At 36.4% G+C, this 27,272-nt stretch overlaps 1 protein-coding gene and 1 long non-coding RNA gene across 2 annotated transcripts in view; both read left to right on the top strand.

Annotated features, from left to right (window-relative positions):
* Positions 1–27,272, top strand: part of LOC137399008 (uncharacterized) — a 520,862-nt gene that overhangs the window by 360,504 nt on the left and 133,086 nt on the right. The window lies entirely within an intron of this gene.
* On the top strand, positions 1,661–3,734 carry LOC137398859 (uncharacterized). Its single transcript, XM_068085031.1, has 7 exons — positions 1,661–1,750; positions 1,874–2,061; positions 2,158–2,390; positions 2,485–2,671; positions 2,801–2,960; positions 3,053–3,247; positions 3,415–3,734. Coding segments are annotated over exons 1-7 (1,155 nt in total). The 5' UTR covers positions 1,661–1,749; the 3' UTR covers positions 3,606–3,734.

Raw genomic sequence — 27,272 nt, forward strand, 5'->3', positions numbered from 1 at the left:
GGTCAATTGCGACCTGCTCTTTCACCTCGTGACCTCTGTTTTATCATCAGTCCACCGCATCGATCGGAAAATTGCGTTTTCTCCGTAGTCAAGCGACCATATCCAGTTCAAAATGGCGGATCGTGTAGGAAAATACGTAAACACCGATAATCTAGAAGAGTACTTTTACACCGAACAAAGCGCAGTAAGTGATGATTCAAGCAGTGAAGATGAAAAAGAAGCTGATGACGAAGATATTGAGGAAGAGATGGCTACTGTACTTGCTTTGAGAGAGTTTGTAAGAGGTGAAGAAGAGAATGCACCAGTAGTTGTTGCTGATGACGATCATCATGATAACAACAACGGCGGCGCTGGCATTGCTGTTCCTCCACAACAAGATGAACAACAACACGGTGCTGATAACATAAATGATCAGCCCCAGAGGCAACAAGAAGACATGAAAGAACTATCGTGCTGTCAATGCTCTACCTTCTGTTTAGAATGGCTCACAGTGGAACAGATAGATGACAGCAGAACAATCAACCAAAGTTATGACAAACACAGTCTAGATCTTCTAATTCTTGGTAAAATCTCTACTACTATGCTCACTACAGAACAAGTGAAGGATCGAATGACTAACCAGCTGAAAGGGAGGTCTAGAAATAGAACTCAGTATACACATGAAGGTGAGTGTGTAGTCAATCATGCTTAATATTGTAATTGTATAGTGGGTAGTAGTTTAAGTATTCTAAAATTTATTAGTATACTATTAGCAGTAGTTTATTATCACATTCTCTCTGCTAGTTATCATACATTCACTCAGCGACAGCATCGATGCCTGGTAGTAGTGATTGCAGTGGTAGTAGTTGTAGTAGACCAATCGCCTTTGAAATGCTGTAACTACAGATTGTAACACTTGCTGAACTACTGAAATTTTCAATATCAATTCAGAGTGTTTCTTCTCTTTCAGGTCATAGTTTATGCCGGAATGGATTTATGTATTTGAATGCTATTGGTAAATCAAGACTCCTGGCATTGCAAGCTCACTATAAAGAGAATGGTTGCTCACCAAGGAATCTAAAGTATAAAGGCCGCAATAAGAAAGCTATCACTCTCGAGGAAGCTACCCGCATCGTCACATTCTTAAGAAATTTTGCTGCCATCCATGCCTTAGCCCTCCCTGGTCGATTTGCTGGTAAGCATTCACTAAAAATTACCACTACTTATTCAGTCAATAGTGACTACTCACCCATCTATATGCAGCTTTGGATCAGAGTGAGGCCCTATTATCAGTGATTGTGTTATGATAATTCAACTTGAAATTTTGTCCATCATCTTGTACAGGTCGCATGCTGGGACAGGTAAATTTCTCTGGTGTGTTTTTTATTGTGCTGGCGTCAATGCTTATCAAATTCACGAGTGATTATGTATGCTAGTATCACTTTCCTACAACTGCCTATTGCTTTCCAATTGTGTGGTGTGTGCAAGAAAACATAACGCTTTGTCTGTGTTCCTCACCGGCCCTTGCGTCAATCCAATTTTTGTTTTACACAGGATTTAGGAAATCTGATACTAAAGTGCTGCCTTGTCACTACACTGTGATCCAGCTTTATGAGGATTATGTGGCTAGTTGCACAGCAGAGAATGTAGATTCTAGAAGTATAAGATCATTCCGAAGGATTTGGAAGGCTGTGTTACCCATGCTCATAATTTCAAAACCTTCATCTGATCTGTGCTGGACATGCCAACAACACACTTACAAGTATACAAAGTGAGCTAGAGTTAGTTTTAGAGTTTTGTTACTGTTTTTTCATGGTGAATGCGTAGTAATTGCACCTTCGTATGTGAGTTTGAACAGTTGTCGTGTTTGAATTCAGATTGGCTAATGCTACAGTGGAGGAGAAGCAGCGAGCTGTCTCAAACCACCAAGATCATTTAGAGCATGCCTCTGATGGAAGGAAATACATGTATGCATGCACCCAAGCTGCCAAGGAAGCTTTGAATAATAATACAGAGTTAGGAGCACATGCTCCTATGACTGGGCCGAGTGTAGCACACTACTGCTTTGACTATGCTCAACAGGTGTGTACAATGCACTGTAACTGATATGGTGAGGCCTCTTGTCAGAATTTATATTGAACTTTCACTGTATGTAGCCTTTTCTTGTTATTCTTTCAGATTCACTACCCATGTGATCCCCACCAGCCTGGTCCTATATTTTTTAAAACACCGCGCAAGTGTGGAATATTCGGTGTGTGTATGCCAGCTATTCCAGTACAAGTAAACTTTCTTATCGATGAGGCAGTGATGAACGGCAAAGGAGCTAACCCTGTTATATCATACTTCCACTATTTCCTTGAGAATTATGGCTTAGGAGAAAGGAAACTGGTGATCCATGCAGATAATTGCAGGTTTGTGTTTCTCATAGGTCTGTACCTCTAACATTCAGTGTATGTAATCCTTGAAAAGTTTGATAATGAAGTTATATGCATGTCTGATTTGTAGTGGGCAGAACAAAAATAATGCTATGATGAAGTATCTTTTGTGGAGGGTGGAAACTGGTAGGAATGATCATGTCGAAATTAATTTCCTAGTGGCTGGACACACAAAGTTTTGTTGCGACTTCTGTTTTGGCTGGCTGAAGAAGCAAATCAGAAGAACCCAAGTATCTTCACTACGAGAAATTCAAAATGTAAGTAATGCAGGTGACATAGTCCAATGACATATCACTGGCGCAGCTGTACTGCATCCCAGTTATGCTACAATTTAGATGTTTTTAATTTTATAAGCGTCCCTAATCACTCGTTCACCCACTTCAAAGGCGGTTTTGAAATCTTCCACTTCTAATAGAGCTCAGCTTGTTGGAGCCCAAGATGGATCTGTCATTGTTCCAGTTCTTGACTGGTCCAGCTTTCTTGAAGGCAACGATATTAAACAGCTGCTCAAGCAACACCAGTTCACCATGTCTGCTACTAATCCAGGTATTAGTGGTCTTCATTTCGATGTTGTGTTCATTGCTGTGTGAATACATCAGATAATAACTATATTATCGGTGTATCTGGTCTTCTTGAAGGTATCATCACAACAAAGTTGCACCAATCTTCGGTGGAGACAACATCTCATCAGATCTGGTCTGCTATACCAGAGGGCATGCCAGAGACGATCGAACCACCAGGTTTGGACTATGACAGACGTGTGTACTTGGCCAAACACATTAGGGAGTTTTGTACAGAAGAGACGAGAGACCTTGTCTGCCCACTGGTTCCAGGTAGGTATCGTTTCAACCTTGCTTATTGAACGTCTCTCGTGTGAGTTTACTCCTGTTCCATGTTTGCTAAATGAGTCGCTTTGCCTTCTTTTGTATTGAAGCTATGGTGGCTTGATTTTGTCTTGTGATCAGACCATTTGAAAAACTGATATATTTGTCTATTGCAGATGATGAGTCAATCCCATCTACATCCAAACATTGTAAGGAATCGAAGTCTGCAGTGGATGTTACTAAGAAGTCCACAGTGAAGAAAAGAATAGTAAAAAAAGCCGGCAAGAAGAGGAAGGAATCAAGAGAGAGTGATGAGAGTGATGAGTACACTCCCCAGCCTACTAGGCGCCCTCGGGCAAAGAAATGACCATCTATGTTATCTCCCCTGAAAACTGTTTTTCGGAGTTATCTCCTTACTAATAAGCATTAGTTCTCTAAGGATTGAAATAAATACATCTATTCCTCTATTGTAACATACCTGGACATATGTAAGTAAGTTCCAAACCCATTGAATGTGTGCATGTTATATTTGACAGAAAGACATAGCAATCATAGGCGAATGCTTATCGTAACAGGTGGCAACCTGTTTTTAAATTTAATTACAACCATTTAATAATTTTTATCAATATTGGCTGATCTTGTCTTATTGAGATAGCAATGATGGTCATTCATATCAATTTTGGGGTGTTTGCTATTGCTATTGTGCAAGTAACACAGGCTATAGATAGAGAATATAGTTTGATGTAGCCGCACCAAAGGTCAAGGTCAATACTAAGGTCGCGACCTTAGAAAATCCATCGATCAGGTTCGCAGCGTCAAGTTTAGTCTGTGCTCAAACTTTCATTCCGAATGATGCGGTTGACGATGCCGTTGCTAGGGACCAAACAAAAAAGTTAGCGCTTTGCTGACTCTCCAGATTTAAACTCTTTAATTCTCAGAACAATGGATTATGTATTCTGCTGACATTCGCTGTCAGAAAACACAGCTGACAAGGGTAGGTTGGCCGGATTTGAAAAATTTAAATTGATTCAGAATCTTCACAGAATTCTGCATCTGATTATACATTATACTCAGAAACTCCAAATTCACCTCAAAGTCTGAAAATGACAGCCCCTGTCACATATCAGGTCACATGCTGCTGTAAAGTTACCAGCATTTGTTTGATTATGAGATAAATCTATGATTTATTTCAGTTTAAGAGAGGACAAGTCTTCAAAAATGAAATGTGTAGCATACTATTGAAAACACTAGAAGGACATATTTTATTGTTTAAAAAGATGAATGTCTATGAAAATTTCAACAGTTTAAAAGGCGTGGTCAAAGGCTGCCTCAATTATCTGACTGATTAGCTAAAATTCTTTGTTGTACCACAGCCTCAGAACTTATTTTTAAAGATGTGATTGCGTCAAATTTTTGTTGATTTCAATGAAAAGTATTGATTTTTTTTGCAGCTGTGAAGATGTTGTTAGTTGTTTTAGGCGATCTCATCGTCAATATATTTGAATATTAAAATTGACAAAAATCGATGGTAGTCATTGCCTAGCAACCAACTAACAGCCTCATAATTACTATAAATACTTGATACAGTTGATGTGTACAGTTTGAACTGCACTGGGTCACTAGTCTAACTGGTAGTATATTGAAATACCAGAGTAGATATGTAACCGTGTGTAGTGAAGCACAATGGTATCCTGTCATGAGCAGATATATTTATACTTATAATTGAGATATTCTGGTAACAATATTACAATAATTATATACATAGAGTTCCACAGGCTATATACCAGAGGTTAAGCTATCCATAGAAACAGAATAGATGCCTACATCATGAGATATCAGATAAAAGGGTATTAAGCAAGCTGATGATTATAATTACATAAAGGTATAAACACACTAGGCGATTTTATCGCGAGCGTCATGAGGAGGGCGGAGATATCGCTAGCGTGTGCATAAACACACTTGAGCGATTCACTAGCAATCGATATAATGGGCACGCCCACAAACTGCCAATAAAATTCCGTGTCATTAGTTTCTTCGGAGTTGTTAATAAATTTAGGTCAGTCAATACGGGCGCCGTCTAGGCGATAACGTAAACAACTTACGCATTTGTTATTAAACCTATCTCACTTTCACGGATTGTACACTGCCTACACTACAAGGAGACATAAGAAAAACGATTATTGCATTTTTAACTGTAATGTTTTTCACAATTTTTATACATATTTTATTTTGTAGTGGTTTTTTATATTTAGGCCTAATGTATTAAATATTTACCGTTCTCAAGATGGTCAGCTTGCGCAACGATTGACTCCAAATGTTGGTTTTCAACTTAGATTTTTTGTAATTTTTGTTTTTTATGATGCACATGACTGGGAGTGCTATTATTAAATTTATGAACAACTCAGTGCTCGTTCTGAAGATGTTTCAATATTAACAAAATAGCAAATTGTCGCTGCTGTACGTTGGTGAACATCGATAAGAAATAATTACCCACCATAAAATTGCATTCTGGTAAAATCCAACCAATCGAAATGCATCTCGCAAGCGATAAAGTTGTGCAGAGAAAGTCTAACGTTATCGCTCTGGATGAGCACGCTGGGTGAATTCTAGCGCAGATTAGCGCCACGCAGCGCGATATCGCTCTAAATATCGCCTAGTGTGTTTATACCTTAACAGTATAGAGAGAACTGAAACAAAGATAGAGAATAGAGGGAGTACAAAGGTGAGACAACTTCTTAAATATTGGTTAGATTTATGGGAGGGACTAAGCAATCCATTCAGAGAAGGAATAAACTAAACATTAGAAACTCATTTAGGTCATGAACTTTACCTATATATCAAAATATCAATATACCTACATATCAATATATCAATATACCTATATACATATATATCAATATATCAATATACATGTATCAATATATCGATATACCTATATATCTATATATCAATACATATATAGATATATATCAATACATATATAGATTCAAGTCTGATGAGGAGGTAGAAAAGGAAGTTGAAACTAACAAGAGAGGAAGCAGAGAAGTTCAAAGAAGTCAGGATGACTGTAGACTGTGATCCAACGAATAGTCATAACATGGAGTTTCTGGCATTCAAGTCAACCACAGCACTGTTAAGGCCTTCTGTTAAAAGCAAATAACAAATGCCTTTTAATGGCGCTGTTAGAAACAGCACAGACCTTGCTAAAGCATTCTAACAACTGAAGACTGGATGTGAAACATGAGAAATGGAAGTTATTTCACCAAGAGCAGATAACTCCAGCTTTAATCAATATGGTATTCTAAGGGGAACAAAAATGTCCTTCTGGTAAAAACCACTCAGCAATTCAGTTAAATATCAAAATAGCCTTAGAGACTCTTAGAGGGTGTGGATAACCTCTGTATGTTGAGATTGAAAGTGTGTTAGTGGTACTGAGTCTGTATACTTATTTACCTGATGAGAACTTATTACCATCAGAACAAATATGTAGTCAGAGACAGAATTGAATACATTGACTTCTAACAGACATCAGCCATGTTAGTATATCCGGGTACTGAGATGACCCACTTTATTACAAATGTATATTACATGTAAATGCTGAATTAAAAGGGTAGATTAGGTGCTGGAATTATGAAAAAAAACTCAAAATAATCTTTGGAAAAAAACGTTATGAAGAAATAGCCAAATTCTGGGCATGGCATAGGTATTAAAAACACGTTATAAATAGTGACAGGTAACGTAGTTGCCTACCCCTGCCATTAGCCTGACACATTGCCAATGACTAATTTGAGTAAGTTACTATCAGTATTGCTAAACATACTACTAAGAGCCGTGAGAGCAAGCTTTAGTGACATTACATAACGCAGAGTGCTAGGCGCATTATACTAATATAATAACACATGTCAACTAATTCATTCATTACATCTGGCTTAGCTTAATTGGTTAAGCTATTACTCGGTGAATGGGAGGTTCCGAGATCTATTCCCGCACCAAGCAGATCTGCCATTCTCAGATTTCAATAGCTATAGCTAAACACGACAGAGTTTTAAATTCATATGTATGGAGACCCACATTCCACCACAATGGTGATAATGCCTGACTCCCTATCTTCAAATGATATGGAAGTTAAAGCATAAGTTTGATTAGTTGATAATTACTGGAGGTAATCCTAGCTGAAGGTGTGTACCTAATCCAGTTCCATTTTCAACTTTCAAACATCTTCAACTATCGACTATTGATTATATTTATTGTTTCATCTCAGCATATCTATGCCAGTTTTAAACAATAGATGGCCACATAGAACCAAAATACAGACACTGCATGTGTGGTTTAGTCATGTGTCATCTAAAGAAAGTATTCAACAAGGAAACAGACTCCTCCAGTTACAATACTATAGAGTAACTTGATATGATGATAATGGCAGCACTACCTGACTACAAGTAGCTGTCTTTACAATTATTTCTAGTATCAAGTGTAAATATTGTGATAGAGTTCACTAAGAGGTCAGTTGGTATGAATGGTAAACAATACAATAACTCATCTTAATGAAAGTAATTTCTTGTGAAACAAGTGAGAGAACTAGTAACAAACATGTCTTCATATCCATATTTTTACCTTTATAATAATACTCTATAACAAACTTAAAAATTATCTTGATATAATTTGTAACTGAACCCAGAGATTTTAGCAGCAGTAAAGCATCCGCTACTAGCTTGACTAGCGCTAAGCCCCACAGCTTGGAACTTTCATCAAGTACTATCAGTAACAGCATACCTGATTTGCTGAGTGGTGAAGGAGGAAGCATATGCATTGCCTAGTGAGTATGTAGAAATCATGGCAGACGAAGCAGGTATTTACAGATAGTAACCTGAATACATCTCTCAGCTGTGGTGACATGACAAGTTCAGCAGGTGGCACTAACCAGCAGGTCCCGCAGGTAGATAGTAAATCATCAGCTAAAATATAGTGTAAAGAAAACTTGAGATAATATGAAATGCTAAAATTTAATTTAAACTCAGTATGTGTCATTTGTGTTCTGAATGTTTCAATAAGCTCTGGATATCCTTCAGATTGTACTTAATAAGGGTTCCATAAGCATTTTTATCAACAGTCTTTTCATAACTATGATATTCATCCTTCACAATTGACTCCCAGAGTTATAGCTGCAGAGTTATACACTATGTTTCCATGACTCACATAATTTGCATGATTCGAACAATTCTAATGATCCGCAAGTTGAGTTACTTTGCAGCGGGGCGTTTCAATGAACACCTGCCGACAGGGATTTAACCCCAGCCCCTGACCCCATAGGTCAAGTATTAGCCTAATTAATGACTATAAATAGCTAGCAGTTTTGTCACGCTAAGCTTAGCAGCAATCGAAAACCCCAAGAAATGCGATGCGCACGATCATTGGGCTGCGCACAATCATTCCGCTGTCATATGGAAACTAGGCTTAAGCTTAGCAGCAATCGTTCGGAAAATTGGGCATTGGAGATTGCACAAATCGAAATAAAAACAACTGAAGCGTGAAAATGTTTGTAATGTAATAGCCATCAATATTCTAATGCCATTATTCGCAAGTGCCGTTTCCATGAATCGCAAGCATGATGGATTCGATAAAGTTTTGCAGATTGCAAAACTCGCTTAGCTTGGGCATTCATGTTATTTCCATGACGCGAATAGCTTGCGGATTGGCTCAAATTTGCTAATTATGTGCATCATGGAAACTCAGTGATAGAGTTATAACACACACCAATAATTACAATAACATCACAAAGCAAGAGATTCATAAAACATCTAAGAATTAGGTAACTAAGAGACATGATCGACTGATAATAATTAAAATTACATCAAATTAAATGTTAGAATAATAAAATAAAATGTCAGGGCAAGTAAATTAAGCCTGATATCAATTGCGAGACACCGGCCCTAATATTGCGCAGCAAAACGCTTGTGACACTCGGCTTAGCAACTTCTGTTCACATAAAGCCACATCGACAATAACGGCATAAAAATGTTTGCTTACCATGCCACTTTAATAATGCTGACCTTAATCTGTACAGTGCATTTTGTATATAGCCTGCAAAGATCAAATACTGATCTAAGACCAAGTTTCTTAACTCTTTTGCTATGGTAAGCCGATGTATCGGTTTTCACGGTTATATAAGTATACAGACCGTGAGCCGATGTATCGGCTTATCAATATGGTTTTACTTTTCTTTTCATTGTGAATCTCACACATTAGCTATGCCAATCAAATGTTGTATCTCATGAAACAGCTTTGTTAGCAATCACATGTAGCCAATAAAAATCTTTTGGCTCAACAATTCCATTTCTAGCTATTTTTTCAAAACAGGAGACCAGATCGTTATTGTCATGGCATCAAGAGACAATATTAGACAAGTGATTAATTAAACAAGCTAAAATCTCTGCCTCTGAAGATGAATAGATATAGAGAACCTGAGCTCTCATGCACTATACTAAATTTGAATCTAAAAGACATACATAGAGACAAACAATAAAAGTTTGCTGTTTTTATATGTAATCATACACGGTATGAGATGGCATGGTATGAAATGGAGTGGTATAATATGGCATGGCATGAGATGGAGTGGTATGAAATAGGGTGGTATGAAATAGAGTGGTATGAATTATAGTGGTATGAAATAGAGTGGTATGAAATAGAGTGGTATGAAATAGAGTGGTATGATATGGCATGGTATGAGATGTATCAGTATGATATGTAATGGTATGATATGGCATGATATGTAGGGGTATGACGCGTAGTGGTATGATATGACATGGTAAGAGATAGAGTGGTATGAGATGGCATGGTGAGAAATAGAGAGGTATGAGAGGGAATTGTATGAGATGGCATGGTTAAAATGGAGTAGTATGAGATGGAGTGGTATGGTATATGATGTATGAGATGGCATGGTATGAGATGGCATGGTATGAGATGGCATGGTATGAGATGGCATGGTATGAGATGGCATGGTATGAGATGGCATGGTATGGTATGAGATGGCATGGTATGGTATGAGATGGCATGGTATGAGATGGCATGGTATGAGATGGCATGGTATGAGATGGCATGGTATGATATGGTATGATAAGATATGGCATGGTATGAGAGGGATTGGTATGAGATGACATGGTAAGAGAAGGCTTGGTATGATATGACATGGTAAGACAAGGCTTGGTATGAAATGTAGTGGTATGAGACAGTATGAAATGAAATGGCATATCGAGCAACAAGAATGAGCACATGCCTAAGTGTAGGTCATCATATGCCATCTTGTGAGACTTTCAGGTGAAAAGTTTGTTTTAGTTAACCATATCATAACCCTGAAGGTCTTGAAACTTATCAAATCAACCAGTGGATACCATTTTCTGAATAAGAGAATTATAATATTTGGGAAACCTTTGGAAGCACTTAAACCTCCCTAAGCTATAATATCAGGCTTTTAGAAAGGTGCAATCCATCCTGCATATCAACTACTGGGTCTGTTTCACTGTGAACTAGTCTAACACCTGGACAAATAAACATGAGCGATTCATTGATGTGGGAGACAAAACGCAATCTTGCTTTATTCTAGGAAAAATTTAACCTTGACAATTACTGCAAAATATATCCACTGAAGTCAAAAAGGCGCAGACTAGCATAAACATAGAGCGCCACAATATAATATAGTAAAAGATCTACACTCATTCTAGTATTGAACTAATGGGTGAAACATTGGATGAAATAAAAAAATGTAACAATTGGTAAACATCTGCTCACCTTGTGGCTGGTTTCAGAAGGCTGTACAAAACCCAGCTTATCTCCACAATGATCACCAACAACCATATAAGAGCTTTAATCACCTCGTCTATTGATTGGCGACTGCTCAGGCAAATCTCAATGGTGATTGGCCCAGCTTCTACAAGCAAGGATATAATTGGCTAGTTACTTTGTTAATGCTCAGTTCTAATACTTATACAAAGCATTTACAGATATTGTGATACAAGCATATTACTCATATATAAGCTCTTATTCTTAGGAGGTTGTAAAATGAACTGTTGTGTTTAATATGAACTATTATCAACAAAAACCTAAATAGGATGTACAATGGCTGACCAACACAGTATAAATACAACTAAAAAGACATCTATCATTTTTCTATATTGATTACAGGGTTCCCTCATTCATCACAGTTAATGAGGACCTGTACACTCATGATAGGTGAATGTCTGCAAAGTAATCTCAACCCCATATGTATTTTTGAAAGCTTTTTAACGATTTAAACGGTCTTAATACTTATCAACCTGGTTTTATAAGATAAAAAGCAAAATTATAATGTTATTAATACTGTATATGCGTAGAATCATTCAGCCCATACTCCCTTACTACAGATGTTATTGTCTGATTTTTCAGTCTAATATAATTACTTTTTTATTATTTGTAAATGAATTTATTTTTTACTCAAGTTCACTTTGTGCCTTTGAAGGTCAAGGACATTTAAAAGACATGAAGAAATATATGCACAAGCAATATGTAGGTTTATGCTTTACAAAATGTAACAGGAACTACTAAACCATGACTACTGCTATCACAGTGATCCTCATTGAGCGATTCCACTAGACCAGAGTATGAGAGAAATTCATGTATTTTAGTTTTTTAATTCATGCAAATAATCAATTTAATTTTGAAATAAATATTTTTATTCACGAAATACTGAGTCCTCAGAAGCAGAGTCATAAAATTGTGAGGAAACAACTACTATGAATCACAAGACAGTGATTAAAAATGTCTTCAGAAATGTCCAATGGCATAATTTTAGCACAGGACTATGGATAAACATCAACTAGGAGTTGTCCTCTCCATATCGACTTAAGGTTTAGTGAACAACGTATTACTATACAGATTAGGCAATGACCAGTACATGGATACAGTGAAAACTGTTTAACCTTCACCTAACACACTTGATATGTACGTAGTAGCCTGCAAGTCATAAATAGTGACCAAGATCTCAGGCTAGGTTTATTAACTTAACGCCTCAAATTAATATTTACTAGCACCCGTATATGTAATAATAAATTAATTTATATCTGACGAAAGGTAAGTAAAAAAAACTTCCTTCATAAAATGCCTTCATGTAATCACAAATTCAACCTTCAGTTCAAATTACTAATACATTTCATATTTGATATTTTTTATTTCCCGTTTTATCCAAACCTGTGACTCTAGAGAAGTCCAGTGTGTCATGAGAGATCATCAGGTTGAAATATAAATCATCATATTTCAAACTTCATCGATATTATCTCCACTTACTTTTTCTGTCATAAAACGCAGAGCATATGTATGTGCACAATTAATCTGAACTGCTAAAGAAGTTCTCGATTAGCGCAGGTTTTAGTGTCGATATAACAAACTGAATGTAATGAGATCGAGTCCCGTGAGAAGCAATCATCTACTTTGACCTCTGACTCTAACTTCGAACATACAGACAGAAAAAGACGGATTTTAATATAGTAAAAATTGCAGCATTTTTGCAGTTTCGTAAATGCAAAATCTTTCACAAATTATTTTTAATTGTGAGACATTCTCAATTGGAAACCAGATGGTATATAAATACTTCTGATGTATAGAGAAACCCAAAAATCACCCAATACATAGGATATTTGAAGGCACTCTCACCAAACATTGTCCATTATTAGCAAATGGTCTCTAATGACAGACCAAGTTTTTATTTACACATTATTTAGTAAAATGAGACTGATGTGATAATTTCATTGCTATGGCAACTTGTTTAGTTAGAGCGGAAGTTATACCTGAAAATATCTATTATTATTCAACGACACACGGCTAAATGTTATAAAAATCAAATAAAAGAATTTACAGAAATTCAAATTGCAGAAGCTATATCGTCAGACCCTTTAAAACACATAATAGGGATAGCCTTAGTGTCTAATTATGTAAGGGCTAGCCAAAAATGACATTTTAATGTTAGCTCGGACTAGAATTATGCTGCATTTATTTATTAAAATTATAAAATATCGTGTGCTACAAGCCCTCCATTATCATAAAGCTGCAGTACTATGAACAAACCTGATTATTAAGTATTTTCTTTCAGATCTGTAATGGTGAACATTTCAATTGTATCAACACAAAGAAATGAACTAAACAATTGTTTTTCCTCAATATCACATAATCCAACATAATCCAACAGTTTCTTACAATATGCATGCCTTGAGAGTAAATACAACGCGTCATATGGCTGGCTAATGGCAAAAAGTGCAGACAACTTCCAAACAGACACAAAAACACTAGCTAATTAATTATGCGATTAATTAAAATAATAGAGACAGTCTGATATGTGCCTACCAGCAAGGTCAGCAATCCTTAGCCGTGACTCTTTGAGTGATGTCAGGTTGGTTGGGTGGTTAGTCCGCCCTATGATTATGAGGAACTCTGAAATGCTCTGAATGACTCGAGTCTGTAGCTTTTGTATGATTAACTTTACCTTTGCTTATGGTGCTATGAATAAAGTAACAATTAAATGTGAAAATGACTCAAAATACCGCACTATAGAATCTTCTAGAATTGTGAAAAAAGTGATCATGTTAAGTCATACATCTAATAACCTCATTATTGTAATTATGAAGCGAGTCACACTGATGATCAGTGGCACTTCACTCCAAAACTGAACAAAAAGAAGCACTTCAAAACAGTTTTGCAGCAAGAGGATCAAATCATTGACAGCCAGTTTAGTACTTCAACACAACGATCTTTTATCCATAGAAATGTTCATAAAAACCATGTTTCTCCGAGTGGTATTTACCGTCATTGGAAAAACAACGTACACCACTTTATCACTCTAGTATAATAAGAATGATGTTCCACGATGATAACAATTTCTCGTGTGAAAAAGCATTATAAAAACAGACCCATCCATTTTATTGAAAGTGAAAAAGCTATGCCAATATCAATTGACAATATATGGTAAAAATGTGCTAATGTCTGTCTGATTAAAAACTTAAAAACCTACCTTCGCATGCTTTCAAGATGAACTTTCACAAAATCCTATTATATTCTATCAGAAAGTATCGGTAATTCTCTATCTATTGAGATTGTTTCTCAACTTTGAAGTCATCTGACTACCAGATGTTTCAAAATTAACATAGACAAAACTAAATTGCGATTAAAATCCTCAAAAGAAAAATACATGCAAAATGACATCACTATTTGCGATTGTGAATATAAAACTAGCAAAATGCTGTTACTTTATGATGCAATCTACTAGAATATTGTGTAAGTTCATATTTAAAAATTTAAAAATATTTATAACATATAACATTTATATTCATATTTAAAAATTCTGATAACTTCAGATGAAACATACTAAAATTTTGTGTAAGTTCATATTAAAGGACAATTGTTCTCAATGAACATGTTTATGGATTTGTGTTGACAATGAACAAAATTCCAACAAGGATAATAAAGGACAACTGGTGAATCAATCTAATGAAAATATTTGCAGCTTTCTCCTAACACACTTGCTATACAGCGGGTGGTTGGCTACCCTAATCTACTAACACTAAATTATGACAGAGACCTTAGGCCATGGATTGTAAATAATATGAGGCACACAGATGCACCGTTTAGAAGCTTCTACTATTGCTTTTTAAAAGACCACCTTGTTTCTCATCATCACAGAAACTATTGTAACCTTATGAGTTATTAGGTGGGTGATTACCATATATGCATACCAACTACACCAAGAAAATCTAAAATTACCGTAGCGTGTCTCGGCATAGTCTTCCGTTATGATAGTTCAGTAACAAATCTTGATATATCGCTCTGGTGAGGTGCATTGTGAAAGTCAATGAAACATGTTGTTATATAATCAACCTATTGATGTAAACTCAGATGGTTACCTCTCCTGGGTCAAAACTAAATAAATGCAAATTGAAAACAGACGTAGAAATCCATTATGTATTGGAGTTTGCTGTAAGCAATTAGGCTTGCTTGGTCAATGGCATTAATTACAGCATCACAGTATCTATACAGCAAAAAAGAAACATTTAACATATATTAACTGATTGATAAACAATTAATATTATTGGTATCAGGCCTACAGCTGAACTTCTTGCAATCAACAGTCACATGTGCACAAAATTTTGCACTCTTGAACAGTGTTTTTTAAGCCATGCATATTCCAATAAATTGAATAAAATTTTATAGGCTATTTAAATCAGAACACCCTAGAACAATTCACTGCTTGAAATACAATCTACTCTTAGTGAATGAGTGCAGCCGTTGGCCTATAACTTAAAGTATTGATGTAATTAGTCTACACACCTGATTGATACAGCATTTTCTAATTAGTTAAAATTTAGCAATTAATAATGTTCGTTTAAGTAGGCAACTAATATTATCATTGCAACTTTTCCTTGTGAGTAACAAATGTAAAATCGAGCAAACTGGTGTCCAGGGTTATTTAAATAAGCCGGAAATAGGCAGTGACAAGACGCAACTTTGCTCGGTCAGTCGTAACCCACGATACAATACCTCGCATTTTCTCATACGTTTTTGCATGACCCCCCGTAAAAGCTTATAAAGCTGAAACTTGTGCGCTTGACCAAGACATAAGCTTCTAATTACGCCTGATACAATTAATATAATTTATTTACCAGGTCTGTGGAAAACGAACGGTCAGCGCGTCTTTACGTTATGAAATATAATCTCATTCAAACGCTTATATCTCTGAGCAGGGCTGGTCTACCAAGACACAAATTACACCAAAATGTAGCTGATGGTTTAGCCTTATATTGGTCCTAATTTCTTTTGAATGAGTTCAATGGTGCAATTACATCTTTGATAATGTAAAATTATGCTGAGACTGTTACGCTATAGTATGACGTAGTGCCAGTTTAATCATATTAAATATTAGCTTTCGACGATTTCACGGGGCGTCCCCATTAACTCATAAAATAAAGTGACTTGTTAGATTGTCGGTTACGATTGACCGAGCACAGTTTTGTCTTGTCACTGCATATTTCCGTCTTATTTAAATCAGTCCATGTACCCGCTTTCGCATTTGTTACTTACAAGTGAATATTGCTATGATAAATTGGTTATTTACTTGAACAAACTTTGTTAACTGTTAAATCTTAACTAAATAGAGAGTGTTGTATTAAACAGGTTTGTAGACTAATTACATTAATACTTCAAGTTATAGGCCAACGGCTGCACTCATTCAGTAAGAGTAGGCTAGATTGCATTTCAAGCAGTGAGTTGTTTTAGGGTATTCTGATTTAAATGACTCATAAATTTTTAATCTATTCATAAAATATGCAAGGCTTAAAAAACACTGTTCAAGAGTCGAATTGTGCAAGCGTGATTGTTGATTACAAGAGGTTTAGTAGGCCTTACATCAGATGCTGAATAATATTCGTTCAATGTTCATTACTTGCTGTAAATATATATCACTGCTGTAATCTATATCATGGATTACGCAGCCCTAATTGCTCACAGCGAACTGATAAACATAATGTATTTCTACGTCTGTTTTTAATTCGCTTTTATGTAGTTTTGACCCAGGGTAGGCAACCAAGTGAGTTAATATCACCAGGTTGATTATATTGCAAATTGTTTATTGTCATTTTCAATGCACCTCATACTAGGGATATATCCTGATTTGTAACTGAACTACCATACTAGAAGGCCCATGCCGAGATAAGCTAGGGTGCCTTTGGATTTGCTTGGCATAGTCGATATGCTTTTATGGTAATCACCCACTTGATAATTGTATAAGACTTAAGATAGTTTATGTGATGATGAAGATGATACATGATTATATGTTAAAAGCAATGGTAAAAGCTTATCAACGCTGCATTTGTGTGCCTCATCATATTATTTACAAACCATGACCTGAGGTCGTTGTCATAATCTATTATAAATAGATTAAAGTAGCCAGCCACCTGTTGTATAGCAAGTGTGTTTGGTGAACGCTGCTAATATTGTCTTTCTTTAACTCACTAACCATCCTTCAACTGATAGAGTGGTTTAATTACCTCTTTGATTGCTAATCATTGTATGTGGTGTGTCGAGAATAACTCCAAGTTTATGAGTTTGCATGAAGATCTATGATATATTTGTTTTATACTATAGTATTATCGCTTGTTACATGTTGGATGTCGTTGGATATTCGTAGAGACTAATTAAGTAACAACCGCAAGCATTGAGTAGTGTGTCGGAAGAGAGGGTGAAGTGTATTTGTTCCGAATACAATCAGCAACATACGAGTAAACAAATAGCATGCGAACCAAAGTAATATGATAATGCTACATCTCCCTTATCATATAAAGGCACCAACATAGTGTGAGCATAAAACAAAATGATAATATAAAGCGTATCTATTGAACTACTGAGTATAATAAAATGACTAATACAATAGTAAACCTACATCTACAAGTCGAGACGGTTTGTCGGTTTACGGGTTCAAGTGCTCCGATGAGGAGTTGTCGTAACCTGCGGTCTGGACGAGCTAGATAAGTGCGGTCTACTTTCTGTAGGTTCAGGAGTATTAGATATGCGATTGTCAGTACTCTGATTGTCAGGTAGAGGTATTATTTGTATCCTTAGATATCACACCACTTGATTCCATTTCGTCTAACTGTCTCTTTACTATCGGCAGTCTAGGAAGTGAAACATCATACGGAACGTGTAACGCCACAGGTTCAACATCGTCCCTAACTTCTATGTTGTATGACTCGGAAAGTTTACCTAAGCCTACAAAAACTTCAGGATATTCCGTTTTAAATCTACAAAAGTCAGTAACATGTGTAGCATCAGTAACATTCATTACATGCTCAGTATCACAATGAACTAAACCTAAAGAAACACAAGCGGTTTTGTTCAACAAATTAGTTTGCTGGTTTTCTACAATGTATAAAACTTCATTTACATGCCTATCAGCTATTCTCAATCTAGCATTTACTTTGCCTAAAACAGGTAATACAGTGTTGCCAAGGCCTATGAGACGTCTATCTGACGGGCATATTTGGCTGCTACGCCAACCAAAGTCACTACACACTGACACATCCGCGCCAGTGTCAAGCTTAAAATCATGTTTTACTTCATGTCTGTCATCTAAGGATACAAATAATGATGCAGACCAAGGCTTGTTTGTAATGTTAGCATGTGTAACTTCACTTAAGAACGGGTCAGGTAAGTTTACTTCAGTTACATTAGCAGTTTTCTTACGACACATAATCTTCCAGTGGCCCGTGAGGTTACAAAAGTCACATTTGGATTAGATGGCTGGACAAGACTACTTGTTGTGCTGGGGAGTTTTGCCGCATCGAGTGCATCTAGAGTTATTGTCAGAGTTATGCTGTTTATACGTAGTCTGTGTTTGGGCCCTGTGTTCTGCAGTTTTGGGTCTCTGTGTGTGACTATTCTGGCGTTTATCTCGGTTATTGTTGTAACCTTTGGATCTCACCATGTCCACCGTACCGGTACCACCAGCAACGTTAGCTCTTACTACAGGTTGTGCTTCCTTAGCAGCTTCAAATCGCCTACATATTTCTACAGCAGCAGCTAGAGTTAAGTCTGCTTCCGACTGGAGCTTTTCACTCAGTAGGTCATCACTAACTCCTACGACTAACCTATCTCTTAATAGTTCTTCTCTCAATGCTCCATACGCACAATTCTCTGCCTGTCTATAAAGTTTATGTATATAACTGTCCATTCCATCTTGACTTCGAATTAGTTCATTAAATTTAGCACGTTCTACTATGGTATTATTTATGACGCCAAAGTAGTCGTTGAAGGCCGTGGTCACGTTATCATGTGCGTCTTCATTTATATTCCTGGCTAGTATAATATCTTCTGCTTGCTCTCTTAAAGTATATACTAATGTATTGATTTGTTCGATTTCTGTCTGTTCGGATAGCCTGCTGGCATCCCTATATCGTAACCACCTTGCCCTCCATCTAGTCCATTGAGCCGGATCTGTGAAATCGAATCTATCTGGAGATGTCAATCTTGGTGCATGAAACCTAGGAATAACAGCCGCTTGAGGGTTCTCCTCTTCTCCCATGATGAACAACTGGTCAGGAAGAGGAGTTTCGCTGCCACCATATAGTATTATCGCTTGTTACATGTTGGATATCGTTGGATATTCGTAGAGACTAATTAAGTAACAACCACGAGCATCGAGTAGTGTGCCAAAAGAGAGGGTGAAGTGTATTTGTTCCGAATACAATCAGCAACATACGAGTAAACAAATAGCATGTGAACCAAAGTAATATGATAATGCTACATATACTCAAGGTGGTACTCCTTTTGAACCAAAAAACATTTTTAATTTAATATAAAACTGAGTCGTAATGCTTGACCTAAACTTTATACTCAGTCTTGATAAGCTATTAAGTTACATGAACTATATTTCTCTTTTTAAATACTAGGATTAAGTTTGATGTTGCTCAGAATTTCTTTCATTGTCAACAAAAATACATAAACATGTTCATTGAGAACAATTGTCCTTAAACCATAACTGTCACGAACAACTTTTATCGTATTTACTAAGTAAATCGGACACGCTAATTCCGATTTTGTACTCAAAATAAAGATTAGTCCACTAACCTTCAAAGTCATTTAGGCTTTTTTAAAGCGTTTCAATATTCGTTTCGAAAACAACACAGTCGGCATTACAAGCTCCGCCCATGAATATGTGACGAAACCTAGCTTTTTCAGGAATGGAAGTTAAGAATGTTTAGTCCGATTTAGAATAATAGAGATGGGTGTCTTAAAACCAATTATTATCTAAATCCAGCCTGTAAAATAATTTCAGTTTTTTATGAAAGGTATATAAACTATTTAAAATTGCTCGTAGCTTGTTACATGACGTTTAAATGGGCTGGACGCCGAGAAAAATAAGCTCAAAAAGCGCGGTGTTATCACAAGCTAGCGTTGTTATCGCGCTTTTTAAATATGCAATGTTAAATAGCTCATCTACCTTTCAGAAAAGACTGATATTATTTTTAAGCCTGAATTTAGATATTAATGGATTTTAAACCATCCATCTCTATTATTCTAAAGCGGTCTAAACATTCCTACGTAACTGCTGTTCCTAAAAAGCTAGGTTACGTCACGTATTTATGGGAGGAGCTTGTTATGCCGATCGTGTTGTTTTCGAGACCGATATTAAAATGCTGTAAAAAAGCCTTCATTACTCTGAAAGTTAGTGGACTAATCTTTATTTTGATTACAAAATTGGAATCAGCGTGTCTGATTTACTTAGTAAATACGATAAAAGTTGTTCGTGACAGTTATGGTTTAAATATGAACTTACACAATACTTTAGTAGATTTCATAAGTGTTCATCTTTAATGTGTTACCGGAATGTAACACTCTTTGCATGAAAATGTGTTACCATCATGGAACATCAAGTAGTTGTTATCGTCACGGACTATAATTTTTATTATACTAAAGATGGCCGAGTGGTAAAATATCACACTTTTAATCTGATTGTCGCAGATTCGAGTAGCATGCTGTGAAACAATTGTGAAGTGCTCCAATTGCTGTCGTTCAGCAGTTTAACATCAGTGTGAGAAAGTATTTTGTAATTTGTAGATTTCAATAGCCCACTTTGACATCACATAATCACAATTATTCTAGCAGATTCTATAGTGCAGTATTCCTAGTCATTTCCACATTTAACGTTTACTTTATTCATAGCACTTTAAGCTAAAGATACAGTTAATCATACAAAAGCTATCGACTCCAGTCATTCAAACAAAGCATTTCAGAGTTCCTCATAATCATAGGGCCGGCCAACTACCCCGCCAACCTGACATCACTCAGAGAGTCACTGCTAAGGATTGCTGAGCTAGCTGATAGGCGCATATAAGACTCGTTCTGTTATTTTAATCAACTCCATAATTAACTAACAAGTCTATCTGTGCCAGTTTGAGAGTTGTCTGCACTTAGTTGCCTGCAGAGTCGTTATCCTCAACTATCTACCAAGTAGTGATTGCTCTCTAGGCATGCATATTGTCATTTTGTTAGATTATGCTAAGTTATGTGATAACATGGAAATATATACCTTATTATATTCTATGCATCGAGTGCTTTTTGGTTTCTCAATACATCGGAAGTATCTGTATGCTATATGGGTTCCAATTGTGAATGTCTCACAATTAAAAAGAATATGTGAAAGATTTTACAATAACGTAGGTGCAAAAATGCTGCAGATTTTACTATAGTAAAGTCTGTGTCTGTCTGTATGTCTGAGGTCAGGGTTAGAGGTCAGGGTAAATGATTCCTTTTCACGGGACTAAATCTCGTAACATCCAGTTTGTTATATCAACACTAACACCTGCGCTAATCGAGAACTTTTTTAGCAGTTCAGATTAATTGTGCAGATTTTGTATTCTCTGTATTTTATGACAGAAAAAGTATGTGGAAATGACGTTTGAAAAATGATGATTTATTGATACTGAACACTGGACTTTTAGAGTTAGAAGTTTTGGATAAAATACAAAATAAAAATTATTAAATATGAAATATATCAGTAATTTAAACTAGAATTGATTTTGTGATTAAAAAGTGCATTTTATAAAGAAAGTTTTATTTACTTACTTTTCGTCAGATATATGTATTTTATTATTACATTTACAGGTACTAGTAAAAATTAATTTATGACGTTAGGTTAAGAAACCTAGCTTGAGATCCTGGTCAGTGTTTATGACTTGCAGGCTAATGTGTATATCAAGTGTGTTAGTTGAGGGTTAAACAGTTTTCACTGTATCCATGTACTGGTCATTGCCTAATCTGTATAGTAATTATCATTTTGTTTACTAACCATGTAAGTCTTTATGGAGAGGATAACTCCTAGTTGTTGTCTATCCATAGCCTGTGCTAAACTTACATTGGATGCTATTTGAAATTTCTGAAGACATTTTTAATCACTGTGTTGTGATTCATAGAAGTTGTTGCCTCACTACTTCATGCTTCTGCTTTTTGGCCTCAGTACTTCTTGAATAAAAATATTTATTTTAAAATTAAAATAAGGTAGGGTTGAAAATTAGATTATACTAGTACGTAGTTACGTTTTTGTAGGCATTACTTTGTGAATAAAAACATTCACTTTCAAATTAATTTGGACTGAATCACTTAAACACATAAATCTCTCTCATACTCTGTCTCAGTTGAATCTCCCAATGAGCATCACTGTGATAGCAGCCATCATGGTTCAGTTTTTCCTGTCATAATTTGTAAAGTGTAAACCTTTACAAATTTATATACTACAACATTTTTATATCACACTATCCTATACCATACCATCTTATGTCATACCATCTTATACCATACCATCTCATACCATACCATCTCATACCACTCCATCTTATACCATACCATCTTATGTCATACCATCTTATACCATACCATCTTATGTCATACCATCTTATACCATACCATATCATACCACACCATCTCATACCACTCCATCTCATACCACACCATCTCATACCGTGTAGGATTACATATAAAAAACACAAATTTTAAATGTTCGTTTCTATATATGTTTTTCTAGCTTCAAATTTAATATAGTGCATGAGAGCTCAGGTTCTCTATCTCTATTCATCTTCAGAGGCAGGTATTTTATCTTGTTCACTTAATCTCTTGTCTAATATTGCCTATCAACTGTTTTAGCACTGATCTTCAGGAAAATGTGATTTAGTGGATTTCCTTAAAGCAGGTTGGAAGGAAGATTGGGAAGAAACAGAGAAACAGTCAACTTAATTGAAACAGGTTTATATTTTGTCTTCTGCTTGTTTCCTCACTTTTATCATATACTGAACATGACATGGGGTGTTTCTAGGCTGCTTTTATTGTCTAAGTCTTGCATGTCTTCATTTTCAGAGAGAAAATTGTTGCATATCACACAAAGTATGCGTTTCACAGACATACATAGCCATATCTCAATATCAACATTGATAATGTTTTAGATCCTGAACTGTGATAATTTACTTTAAAACAACCTTCATAGCTAATATATTTACCAGAACTATTCAATGAGTAAATATCCTGATGAGGTGAAGATAGTCAAGAAGTTCCTTTAAAAAAAGCTATTTTATATGATACAAATCCACAGCATGTGTGTGGACCTGCCTGCACAGTGTTCACCCTTCATCATGCCTTTTAAATGCACTTGACCCTCAAAATCATCTAACAAACAATGAAAAGAAACGAAATTATTGGGATTCACAGTTCAGTATGATCAGAATCATAATATTCTATATTTCTATGAGTTTGAAATTAGTTTGTTTTTGCAGGTAGAAAGCCTGAGTTTCTTGGCTCTTATATACCTCGGGAGTTGTCAGCCCAACCATAAGAAACACAAGTCCTTCTGAAGTACACTGGCAAGCACACTCTTCTAAACTTCCCCATCAGTGAGTATTGCAAGGACTTCCAATCGCTGAGTTGATCCACCTAACTTGTTCTATCATGTCATGCACTTATCATGTCTTGCACTTGTCCTGTCGTGCACTTGTCCTGTCATGCCCTTGTCATGTCATGCACTTGGTCTGTGATGCTCTTGGTCTGTCATGCTCTTGGTCTGTCATGCACTTGGTCTGTGATGCTCTTGGTCTGTCATGCTCTTGGTCTGTCATGCACTTGGTCTGTCATGCCCTTGGTCTGTCATGCACTTGGTCTGTCATGCACTTGGTCTGTGATGCTCTTGGTCTGTCATGCTCTTGGTCTGTCATGCACTTGGTCTGTAATGCTCTTGGTCTGTTATGCACTTGGTCTGTCATGCACATGTCATTTCTTGCACTTGTCCTGTTTTGCAATTGTCCTGTCATCCACTTGTCCTGTCATGCACTTGTCCTGTCATGCACTCGTCCTGCCATGCACTCGTTCTGCCATGCACTCGTTCTGCCATGCACTCGTTCTGCCATGCACTCGTTCTGCCATGCACTCGTTCAGCCATGCACTTATTCTGCCATGCACTTGTTCTTCCATGCACTTGTTCTTCCATGCACTTGTTCTGCCATGCACTTGTTCTGTCATGCATTTGTTCTGCCATGAATTTGTTCTGCCATGCACTTGTTTTGCCATGCACTTGTTTTGTCATGCACTTGTTCTGCCATGCACTTGTTCTGCCATGCACTTGTTCTGCCATGCACTTGTTCTACCATGCACTTGTTCTGCCATGCACTTGTCTGGTCATGCATTTGTCTGATCATGCATTGGTCTGTCATGCACTTGGTCTGTCATGCTCTTGGTCTGTCATGCTCTTGGTCTGTCATGCACTTGGTCTGTCATGTTCTTGGTCTGTCATGCACTTGGTCTGTCATGCACATGTCATTTCTTGCACTTGTCCTGTTTTGCAATTGTCCTGTCATCCACTTGTCCTGTCATTCACTTGTCCTGTCATGCACTCGTCCTGCCATGCACTCGTTCTGCCATGCACTCGTTCTGCCATGCACTCGTTCTGCCATGCACTCGTTCAGCCATGCACTTATTCTGCCATGCACTTATTCTGCCATGCACTTGTTCTTCCATGCACTTGTTCTGCCATGCACTTGTTCTTCCATGCACTTGTTCTTCCATGCACTTGTTCTGCCATGCACTTGTTCTGTCATGCATTTGTTCTGCCATGAATTTGTTCTGCCATGCACTTGTTTTGCCATGCACTTGTTTTGTCATGCACTTGTTCTGCCATGCACTTGTTCTGCCATGCACTTGTTCTGCCATGCACTTGTTCTACCATGCACTTGTTCTACCATGCACTTGTCTGGTCATGCATTTGTCTGATCATGCATTTGTCTGGTCATGCACTTGTCCTGTCATGCACTTGTCCTGTCATGCACTTGTAATGTCATGCACTTGTTATATCATGCACTTGTTATTTCATGCATTTGTCATTTCATGCACTTTTCACGGGACTTGATCTCATAACATTCAGTTTGTTATATCGACACTAACACCTGCGCTAATCGAGATCTTCTTTAGCAGTTCAAATTAATTGTGCAGATTTTGGTATTATCTGCATTTTATGACAGAAAAAGCATATGGAAATGAAGTTTGAAAAATGATGATTTATTGATACTTGACACTGGCCTTCTAAGGTTAGAAGTTTGGATGAACTACAAATTGAAAATTATTAGATATGAAATATATTAGTAATTTAGACTAAAAGTTGATTTTATGATTGAAGAGTGCATTTTTATAAAGGAAACTTTTATTTACTTACATTTCATCAGATATATGTATTTTATTATTACATTTACAGGTACTAGTAAAAATTAATTTATGACGTTAGGTTAAGAAACCTAGCTTGAGATCCTGGTCAGTGTTTATGACTTGCAGGCTAATGTGTATATCAAGTGTGTTAGTTGAGGGTTAAACAGTTTTCACTGTATCCATGTACTGGTCATTGCCTAATCTGTATAGTAATTATCATTTTGTTTACTAACCGTGTAAGTCTTTATGGAGAGGATAACTCCTAGTTATTGGTTATCAGTATCCCTGTGCTAAATTTATGCTATTTGACATTTCTGAGGACATTTTTAATCACTGTGTCGTGATTCATAGTAGTTGTTCCCTCTCTACTTCATGATTCTGATTTTCGGCCTCAGTACTTCTTGAATTAAAATATTTAATTCAAAATTAAATAAAGGGAAGGTTTAACAATAGATTATGCTAGTTCCCAATTATGCTTTTGTGGAAATTACTTCGTGAATAAAAATATTCACTTTCAAAATTAAATTGAACTAAATATCTAAAATACATGAATTTCTCTCATACTCTGGCCTAGTGGAATCACTCAATGAACATCACTGTGATAGCAGTAGTCATGGTTTAGTAGTTCCTGTTACATTCAGTAAAGCATAAACCTACATATTGCTTGCGCATATCTTTCTTCATGTCTTTTAAATGTCCTTGACCTTCAAAAGCATCTAATGAACATATGAAAAAAGAAACTCCGTCCGTGGCAAAGGAGTATGGAGTGTTTTTATTAGATTGAAATAAACTCTGTCTGTAGCAAAGGAGTGAATGAGCTTACATTTATACAGTATCAATAGCATTATAATTTGACTTTTTTATTAGTTAAAACGAGGTTGATAAATATTGACATTATTAAAAATGTCTTAAAAAACACATATAGGGATGAGATTACTTGGCAGATTTTTACCTATCATGAGGTTGCAGGTTTTCATTAACTGTGATGAACTAGGGAGCCCTGTGATCAATACGAAAATCGGGATCTACGAAAATCGGGATCTACGAAAATCATGATCTCTTTTTAGCAGTACTCATACTGTGTTGGGCAGCCATTGCACATTCGCTTTAGATTTTTGATAAAAATAACTCGTATTGAACACAGCAGTAAATTTTACGACCTCTTAAGGATAAGAGCTTATATATGAGTAATATTTTTGTATCACAATATCTGTAAAGGTTTTGAATAAGTATGAGAACTGAGCATTAACAAAGTCTTGTTTGTTGTTAAGATTGTTAAGATATGGTTAACTAAAACAAACTTTGCACATAAAAATATCACAAGATGGCGTATGACGGCCCACATTTAGGACTGTGATCGTTTTTGTTGCTCGATATGCCATTTCATACCATATCATACTATGCCATCTCATACCATGCCATCTCATATCATACCATCTCATACCATGCCATCTCATACCATGCCATCTCATACCATGCCATCTCATATCATGCCATCTCATACCATGCCATATCATTCCATGCCATATCATACCATACCATCTCATACCATGTCATCTCATACCATGCCATCTCATACCATGCCATATCATACCATGCCATATCATACCATGCCATATCATACCATGCCATACCATACCATCTCACACCATGCCATCTCATACCATATCATCTTATACCACACCATATTATACCATACCAACTTATGCCATTTCATACCATCTCATACCACTCCATCTCATACCGTGTATCATTACATTTCAAAACAGGAAACTTTAAATGTTTGTCT

The sequence above is a fragment of the Watersipora subatra genome, chromosome 6, assembly GCF_963576615.1.
Source record: "Watersipora subatra chromosome 6, tzWatSuba1.1, whole genome shotgun sequence".
Classification (NCBI taxonomy): Eukaryota; Metazoa; Bryozoa; class Gymnolaemata; order Cheilostomatida; family Watersiporidae; genus Watersipora; species Watersipora subatra.

Excerpts from the sequence above, each read along its gene's own strand:
- LOC137398859 (XM_068085031.1), top strand. Across the intron at positions 2,672-2,800 it reads CACTACGAGAAATTCAAAAT|GCGGTTTTGAAATCTTCCAC; the intron begins GTAAGTAATGCA and ends CCCACTTCAAAG. Across the intron at positions 2,961-3,052 it reads CATGTCTGCTACTAATCCAG|GTATCATCACAACAAAGTTG; the intron begins GTATTAGTGGTC and ends GTCTTCTTGAAG.